The sequence below is a fragment of the Impatiens glandulifera genome, chromosome 7 (genome assembly GCF_907164915.1).
Source record: "Impatiens glandulifera chromosome 7, dImpGla2.1, whole genome shotgun sequence".
Lineage (NCBI taxonomy): Eukaryota > Viridiplantae > Streptophyta > Magnoliopsida > Ericales > Balsaminaceae > Impatiens > Impatiens glandulifera.
In genome coordinates, this window is record NC_061868.1 from 40,223,895 (window position 1) to 40,233,987 (window position 10,093).

At 33.0% G+C, this 10,093-nt stretch overlaps 1 protein-coding gene across 1 annotated transcript; it reads right to left on the minus strand.

Moving 5' to 3' along the window:
- Positions 1-333: 333 nt before the first annotated feature.
- LOC124909884 (11S globulin seed storage protein Ana o 2.0101-like) lies at positions 334-2,044 on the minus strand. The gene is made up of 4 exons (XM_047450514.1): positions 1,747-2,044; positions 1,395-1,654; positions 833-1,282; positions 334-720 (listed from the first exon to the last, which is right to left on the minus strand). The coding sequence occupies exons 1-4, from the start codon at positions 2,042-2,044 to the stop codon at positions 334-336; spliced, it is 1,395 nt and encodes a 464-aa protein (XP_047306470.1).
- Between the last annotated feature and the right edge of the window lie 8,049 nt (positions 2,045-10,093).

The following is a 10,093-nucleotide window of genomic DNA, read 5'->3' on the forward strand; positions in this document are numbered from 1 at the left end:
ACTTTAAATATTATAAATAAATACAAAGAAATTGAAAAGTTAAAAGTATTAGTTAATAATATTTATTAAATGTTGAACTCTAGATGAATATTAACTAGAGTTTTCACTAAAAGAAAATATCTATATTTTGATATTTAAAATTGATATTTTGTAATCTAAAGTGTTATACAATTTTTATTATAAGAAGATGTATACTTTATAGAAATATTAAGTGTAAAATAAAAATGTCATATTATTTATTAGTAGTTAGAACTCGAATGACATACATACATTTATTTATTATTTATTATGATTCTCGCATTTATAGATACTCAAACTATTTTTACTACAATTTCAAATCCTCTCGGATTGCCTCTTTGATCGCGGGAAGATCCTCACTTCTTGTCGGTTATACTTTAGCTTTTGTGCCTCGTCTCTCGACATTCGGAAAGCACTCATCACCACTTCCACCGGCATTGCCCGGATCACCGAAGTCTTCCCAGCCAACGGGCTTGATATGGCCCTGTCATTTGTCTTGAACGACACCCACTCTAATCCTTCGTTTCCTGCCAGCTTGACTTCAGCGTAGTTCTGAGGGACGACCAATAGCTGCCCTTGACGGACTTCGCCATTGAAGACGGCCCGGTTGGAGTGACCCACCACTTGGATTCGGCCCGTTCCGCGCAATATGTATATTATGTTGTGGGCGTTAAGAGTCCAGTGTGGAGCCGCCATTGCGTTCTTGAAGTGAAGAGATCGAAACATTGCGTTAGAAAACATTGTCAGTAGCTAGTTTGAGTCTCTATATATATATGTCTATCACTAGCTATTTGTATATATGCTTAATTATTACCTCGTAAAGGACTCCTCTCTCGGCGCTCAATTGGATTTCCTTCAAAATTGGGAGGTTATGACTATTGACGGTGCTAATGCGACCACCCTGAGCGGTGTACACATCTGCTCTCTCTGGATCATCGAGATTTTCTCTGATCCTCATTGTGCAAACGGTTTCCTCGAATCCGTTGTTTCTTGGGCTCCACTCTCTTCTTCTTTCCTCCTCGTACTTGGACGGTCTTTGCATTTCAAATTCTTTACCTACCCTCACAATGAATCCTCTGTTATCATCTTGTCCCTGTAGTCTTGCGGCTGTCTCCAAGTCGACTTGGAAAGATTCCGCCAAAACCTCGGTCTCAAATCCCTGGAAAAGGTTGCCTGAAAAGTTCTCATCTTGTTGTTGTTGACCACTGTACTTCCTCCTCTGTTGCATTTCTGACTCTTGCGGATTACCGGCAAGGAAGAATCTCTACAACACAATTAATTCAAGAAGACTCGTTGTCTAATTTATATATTCTTGCACTTGCACGCGGTTAATAATTTTCGAATATATATTTATATGTGATATGTTAATTAGTTACCCTGAGGTTTTGATCGAGCTGGTTTTCGACGTTGCTGGTATCGTGGACCACCATGAGTTCAAGGTCTTCGTTGCCATCGTTATGGACCCAATGAGCTAGGCCAACTTTGAAGGCAACAATGTCTCCCTTCCTGCAACGATGGATCTTCTGGTGTTGATCCCTAAACTTTTGTGAGCCAAATTGTCCTCCAACATCAATTTGTTCGCTCGATTGAAACGTTTCTGCGCAGCCTGGATTTATGGTGCCAACAATTCCCCTACCTATTCCATTCCATGCATGCATGTTTCAATATTTAATTAGTATTCTAAATTAAATAGTAATAGTAAAATTTAACAAAAGAACAACAACATGCCTTTTACAACATAAGCTAGCAAAGGGGCATTGCTGAAAGTAGGCAAGAGGAGGCCTCCTTGCTGGATAAGGTGGCGGGAGGCGGCCACACCGGCACACTGAATCTGGTCAAAGGTCTGGTCCCAAACATCGGTGTAACCGGCTTCATGCTGGAGGCGCCTGGCAGGCTCGAGAGGGTTGATGCTTTGGATGCGACACTGCGCTTGTTGTTGTTGGCCAGCCTGTCTATAAGCAGAGCCTCCGGTTGTAAGGACCAGGAAGCATAGTATGCTAATTGGAAGTACACAAGAGTTAACCATGGCTATAGATAGCTAGCTTGCTAATTAGGAAGTGGGATAGGAATGAATGAATGAAGAATGTGGATTGTAGGGATAATTTATAAGGGAGAGAACTTGATGAGAGAACTCCACCTAAGTTTCATATATTTGCATTGCTGTTTGCATCAGTATTGCATTGCTGATTTTTGTTTTACATTATCTTTTGAAGAAGAATTTGTACACGGCAACCTTGGACAAGTTAAATTAAAGCTCATGTCTGCTTGTTTTGTGCATGGTTTTGGTTTGTCTTGTTGTTTGGAAACAAGAACATCACGAGTTTCCTCATACATACAATTAGCTTGCAATAATTAATTAAACTATTTTATCTCTATAGTTTGCAGTTTAATGTTACTTTTGAATGATATAGATCATAACCCAATTCATTAATCCAATCTTTGTTTTTTTGTTTTGTTTTTGGTAGCTCAAACCATAAAAATTATAAAACAAGTTAATCTATATTGTAAAACAATATTTCTAATTAATTTCAAACTCTTTTGTACATTATGGGTGCAGCCAAATTAAATAAATACATAGAGCAGCAGCTAGAGACACATGCAACCCCTACGTGGACAAGGGCATACATCATGAGCAGCTGGAATATTACTTTAATGTGAAAACCTTTTTAAAAATACACATTTAAAAAATATAATTTAATTTTATTCTAACATTTTGATAAAATTTCAATTCAAGTAACAAGTAATTTCTCAATAATCTTGATTGTACAGATTCAGTCTCATGTACTTTTTAAATTTAAATTGATAATTGACTGCAATAATGTTCATGTTTTTAATTTGAGTATGTACTTATTTTAAATTATTTTATTTTATTTATATATTTTTGTGTTTGATAAAATGACTTAACACTCTTTCATTAGAAGCCTTCAAAGTGGGAAGGTTAATATTAAAACTAGATAAACCCTATTTTTAATTATAAGATGACAAATAAACGACTCAAAAGTTTTTGAATGGTAGCAGTCAAATCACATTACAAACATTGTTTACTATGAACAAATATTACAATATATTTTTCCCAAGCCGCGTTGTCTCTTTGTTCGCCTTTTTTGACCATATTGCCTTCTTCCACGCCTCATCTTTTCTCGTTTTTCATGAAGGGAGATTAAATTGTAGCAGTTGATTATGTTTGTTTACTCTCATTGTTTAATCTTCCTCTGTATGAACCCGTAGTAATATAATAAAATATATTATTCTTTAGGATTTTAGGACTTTTGTTACTGTTTTTCTCTGCTTTAGTTTTACGTGTTTGAGAATCAACAACCTTAATTTCCTCTTTGCTTTTCTCTTTTGCTATATCTTTGTTTTCATCTTCTACCTCTTTCTTGTCTTTAAGTTTATCTTTTTTAGCATTTGGTTAAAGTTTTTTCGATCGAGAAAGAAAAAGAGAACTCTTATTCATCCGGAAGTGACAGAACTAGCCTTTGGACTTAAAAAAACGACATCGTGTCTTTATGTATTTGTCAGTGAGAACAATGATATGGTATATAATTTATCAACCCACTTCATGGGCGAGACAAGTGCAAGACATTCTTATCTCGTCTGATGCGGGTGTAAATCGACAAGAAGGTCCGGTGAGTGAATGAACTTTCCCTGACTAATGTGATTGAGACTTACTTTCCCATTACTAATAACATATATAAAAATATTCTAATTAATTCAAATAATCATACCACACAAATTTTGTGTTTAAATTCTCTAACAAAATAAGGTGAAGGTCTATGCCATATGTTGCATCGAGTTTATATTATAAATATTATATTATACTTATTTAAAAAATATAATTATAGAAATTTATATTTTTAAATAATCAAATTACAATTTAATTCAAAGAAATCAATATTTTAAAATTAATTTAAAATAATTAATTTAAAAGATAATTTATTTGATGAAATAGTTGCCAATTGATTTTTGACTTAAAATAAATAAAACATTTTTGCATATGTATATAAACGTATATTTGACCAGAAATTCTTATAAGTTCGATGTTTGGTGATACTCGAGAAAGAGTTTTTTTACTATATCTTCCGTACCTGTTAAAAACTGTCTATACTTTATAAAATCTTGACATTTGAAAATTTTGATTTTATTATATTTTGTTTGACCAATTATTTTTCAAGTCCTAATATACACATGTTTTTCTTGCATTTAAAATGATATGATAATATTTAAATTATAGTACATGCAATTGATATTGATTTAATCGAGGAAGGTACTTAAAAAAATATTAGTTTAAGGCATTATAATCTATAAATAAATCCAAACAAACCCTTATTAAAATATTTTTTTTTTGCAAATATTCTATAAATATTTTTAAATTGCTTTCTATTTTTTAATATTTTTAAATTGTTTTCTATTTTTTTAATATTTTTAGAAAATAGTTTTTGGGCTCCTAATTTGAAAAGAAAATATTAAAATTAAAATTTCAAACAAACAAACTTGTACATACTAAAATTTTACACACCCAATTTATAAATTTAAAAATAATTATTTTGATTATTTTTGAATGAATAAATCAAAAAAATCAAGGCTAAAAGCCTAATTAAAACAATTAATTACATTAATTATTGTAATAATTAAATCCTAATTAATTAAGGGTAATGGCCAGATGAATAAATAAAATTATTTGAGGTATATGTTGTACTCATTTTATCTCAAATTAATTTTAGAAAAATTACAAGATTAAAATAAATGATTTTGGATGAAATGTGGTACCCATTTTATCCCCTAAAATTATTTATTTAACCCAAAAATATATAAAAATAAATAAATAAATAAATTGGCAAAATATTTGTCATATTTATTTTAAATATTTTGTATATTTTAAAGATTTAAATAAAGACAAAAGGGCGAAAGAAAAAAATTAATTTCAAATAAACCCTTAAGGTTTTAAATAAAATAAAAATTTGTAATCGAGTGTAGCCGAAATTCGGGAGAACAACTACAGCTGAAATCGAGACCATCGGATGGGCGCTGGATTTTCATCCAATGCCCATGAAGCGCCTACGCCGCTCACTGCAGCCTAGGGAACGCGTATCTACGGAGTAGGTGATCAACTAACGCCCTGTTAACTGAAACGCAACAAAACACCCGATGATGGACAAAACCCAAACGGAACGCTTTACGTCTGCGTGTACACACAAAACGACGTAGTTTTGTGCATAGTTTGTCTTCTTCGTCGTGATCACCGGAGGGATAAGAACGAATCCCATCTTTGATTTTTTTAAGATAGAAATTCGTCGATAGTCCACATTTTCGAGTAATTCGAAAGTTAAAATGATCACCCTACCACAATGATCATTTCGATTACGATCATAAGCTTCATCATACTCTAATCGGGCAAGTTGAACCAAGAACAACCAAAACACCATGAATGGTGTTTGACTTATTCAAGACACTTGGCTTCCTCAACCAACTTTGGGAGGCTATAAATAGCCTCCCTTGACAATTCCGAAGCCCAAAGATATCATCTCAATTTACAATTTAAAAAGTTCCAGAAAATCCTCCATTAAAGCTCCAAGTTTTTGGATTTTTGGTATTTTCGTGTAAGACCTTAAAGATTGGATTCAGGCATCCCCAAAGCTTCCTTAAGGTTTAAGGGATTGTTCTCCAACACTCGGTAAGCTTTCAATCATCATTTAATTCATACTCCTAGTTTAAAATTGAAATTTGTATATTTCAGTTTTCATAAGCTTGTATGTTTTTGGTTTTTGAAATTCTTGATTGGAAATCGATCTAAAGATCATTTGTGAGTTTTTTGTGAAAATCAGAACCGATCAATCAGTCTTAAAAAAAAACCAAATTTGAATTTGGAAAAATTAAAAAATGGGTTTTCTATTATTGAACTAATCCTCAAGAACAACATCTTACAAATCTTTCCAACAAGTTTCTAATGATGTTAGGTAACTATTTGGATCATGTTTGATCCATCCCGATCATGTTTGATCAAAATCAAAATTTTCAAACTAAATGAAAATTTTGAGTTCGTGAATTAGTCCAAACGAACAACCATTGTTCATGTTTTGGTAACAATCAATAGGCATGGCATTTTAGCTTCAACGGGTCGGGTACCCGAAGGAACCGAACCGATCGGTTCGGGTAATTTGTTTGCTTTCGGTTCCGGGTAATTTCGAGTCGAGACCGATCGGTTCCAGTTCGGTTCTGGGTATCCGAGAAATATTTTAAAATTCAACCGATCTCATTTTATTGAAATATGTCTACTTTTTTCGTTATGTTCAATTTCAATCCGATTTCAATTTTATCTTTTATTTTGTGTATTTTTAAAATAAAATATGTCTAATTTTTTTATTATTAATTGGTGTGGTAAAATGACTAAAAAAAAATAGAGACAAAGAAGAAAAGAGGATGTAAAAGAGATATATTGGAGATAGAATTAGTTTTTAATTAATATTAGTTTTTCTTATAAATATTATTTATTCGTTTATTATTTTTTTATGTTATAATTTATGGTTGTTTGTTTTATTTTAATTAATATAATATTTTATATTTTTTATAAATAATTTTTTAAAATAATATAAATTGATTTTGTTTTATGTATTATTAAATGCTTTAAAATCAAATTAAAAAGTTAAAATATTGTTAAATTAATTCAAATTATGTTTGACTAATAAAAATAGGTTAAAAAAGTAAAAATATATTTTAAAAAATTGTGTTTGGTTCGGGTCTGGGTACCCAAACCGATATTTCGGGTAATTTAAGTACCCAATTTTTTTGGGTAGATTTGGGTCCGGTTTGGGTCCCCCAAACTTGAAAATTTGCGATGTCTACCAAACAATCAGATGAAGTATAAGGAAGCTTTTGGTAAGCTTCCTACACTTCATTACATCTGAAAAATCAAAAACTCGATTTTTGCCTCTAAACTGTTTTTATGAAAATGAATATCTAGGTAGAATCATACCTTGAGATGATGTTCATAATATTCATGGGAGTTTTGTGAAACTACACAGGCCCTGAGATCAAAGAATCCAAGCCTACATCAAAATTGCAAAACTTGTAATTTTGATGTTTTTGAGAATCGGTAGGTCCGATCGAGAATTTCAGCTAGGACCGAGGTGTCCGACCAATGTTCTTCAGCTAGGACTGAGAGGTCCTACCGATGTTCTTCATCTAGAACAGAGAGGTTCGGTAGATGATTTTTCATCCGACCGAGAGTTCTGGCCCCGATCGAGAATTCTAGCCAAGGAGCGAGAGGTCTTAGCACCCTGACCGAGGCTTTTCAGCCAGGACCAAGAGGTCCAACCTAGAATTCTAGCACTAGACCGAGAATTCTAACCTAGGACCGTGGGCCCTTACCCCCCGACCGATAATACGAACCCATGACCTAAGACACAGATTCTAAGACCTGTTTGGCTCCACTATTAAAATTCCAAAATTATTTTTGTAATTTTGGAATCCCAAACCATTTTCTAAAAATCCCAAAAAACTATAAAATGATTTCAAAATATTTTTGGAATATTTTCACAAAAAATATTTTGATAAGGGCTCGTTTGAGATTTATTTTTAAACGTTAATGCCTTTAAATACTGATGTTATTCAATTATTTTTCTCCCTAGTCATTATCAACATCAAGTACCAACATTTAAATAATTGTTGTTACAATCCTTTAATTCTTAAACCCTAAAATTCCTCTGTCGTGGGCACTAGACTCTTAATTGGATGCGAGGGATCCTCGGTCGGGTGCTGGAATTCTTCGATCGGGACTAGAATTCATTGGTCGAGTGCGAGAGTTATCGATCGATGCTAGAATTCCTAGGTCGGGTGTAGGGAAAGTTTAATTCTTAGTCGGAAATCGAACCCATCTAAATTTATCGGTCGGATACCAAGAATCCTCGGTCGGATGCAGAATTTCTCGGTCGGGTGGGAGAATTCCTCGGTCAAGTGGGAGATTTCCTCGGCCAAGTGTGGGATTTCTCGGTCATACGCCAAGATTTAGGGATGACAATGGGTACCCGTATACTCGATACCCGTGGGTACCCGATGGTCGGGTTCGGGTATTTTAAATCGGGGTCGGGGATGGAGACTGAAAATGATTACCCGATCGGTTCAGGTTCGGGGATGGGAAATGTACAAAACTCAAACCCGATACTCGATACCCGAAATATTAATATTAAATATATATATATATATATATATATATATGTTAAAAATTAAATTGACTTTTCAAATTTCAAATCAATACCATCATTATAAATTTACATTAAATATATTAATTAATTAGTTACACCAACATTCAACCACTCACTCCCCACGCCATAATTAATTTAATTTATATTCTCCATGACTCTTAATCTTTCTTTCTTTAATAATAAAATTTTTCCCTCTGTATTCATTTCTTATTTTCAAGATTAACATCTCTTATCTCTTTTGTTTCAATATTTTCTCTAATTTTTGTTGAACTTCTCTCTAATTCTTGTTGAAGTTCATGTATGTATATTGTTCAACTTCTACAATATAACTATACAAGTAAGTAATATTTTCATATGTATTTTTAATATTTAGTATTTAGTATATTTATAAATAATAAATAAAAATTCATATTTTAATCGGGTAATGGGGTACCCGTTGAGTATTAAGTACCCGGTGAATCGGGGATGGGGATACAAATAGATATACCCGTCGAGTTCGGGGTCGGGGATGGGTAATAAAATAAAAATCGGGTTCGAGGATGAATACTTCACTACCCGACGGGTAGGGTACCCGTTGCCATCCCTACGAAGATTCCTCGGTCAGATGTAGAGGGTCCTCGGTCGAACCGAGATGTCTTGGTCGATCGTCAAGAACATCAAACTACATGTTTGATGATTTTAATTAAAGTCTTTATTCTTCGATCTGAGGGTATGTGAAGTTTCGTTTAGTCTTATGGATCATGTATAATATCATCCCGATGCATCATTCGATCGGAATGTTGTTCCATTTGATTCAAATAGTTCTTGAGCGAAAATCGGGTTTTTAATTTTAAAGGTTTTATTGGGTATAAAGAATTTACCAGCAACTTAATTATATATGTTATGATCAAATAAAATCAAAACTTGAACACTAGCTGTTCATTTTAACCAACTCAAGAACTGAAATTTTTATTTTATTTAAAAATTTTGGTTTTTGATCAAACATGATCAGAATTACTTGGAATCAATATGAAACTACCCCTAACACCTCTAGAAATATATTATAAAGGTTTTCAGGTCACTGTTCTTGAGTTATAACTCAAGAATACAAACCCGATTTTGAAAATTTTCAAAATCAAATTTTGGTTCTTTTGATTTGGATAGATTGATTCAAAATGGTTTCGACAAAAAACTTTTAAATGATCTCAAGATCATTTTCCAATCAAGAAATTGAACAATCAAGAAATATGTAAAACTAGAAGAACTGGAATATAAAAATTTCAATTTGAATTTATAAGTTGAATTATAACATAAATGGAAGTTTATAGTGAGTTGGAGAACATTCCTTAACTCTTTTAGAAACTTTGTAATTAATCAGAACTGAACCTTAAGGCCATACACAAATTTTAAAAATTTTCATGAAAAACTTGAATATTTTAATGGAGAATTTCATATGAAGTGGATTGAGGGTTTAAGATTCTGATCATTGATTTCGTTTTGGCTGAGAGGGGCTATTTATAGCCAGTCAATGTCGGTTCATCGATCAAGTGGATCGAGTTTAGGAAAAAAATGTCATTAATGGCTTTTGTCTTTTCTTCATCTAGTTGATCGTTATAAGGCATGATTTCTCCTATAATCATAGGTGAAATGATCACCAAGTTATCATGATCATTTCAACTTTTGAATCAAGTCATTTGATGGAGTATCGACCGACTTCCATCCTTAAAAAATCAAAGATTTCGGCCGATATTGATCTAGTTCGTCGCGAGGATGAATACAAACCAGGGTAAAAAATAGCGTTGTTTGTTTCTTCCGCGGTTGAGCGCCGAGGGAGTCTCGAAACGACGTCGTGTTTGCCTAGACAAATATGTGTTCCGTCTGCGTTAGGCGTTCCG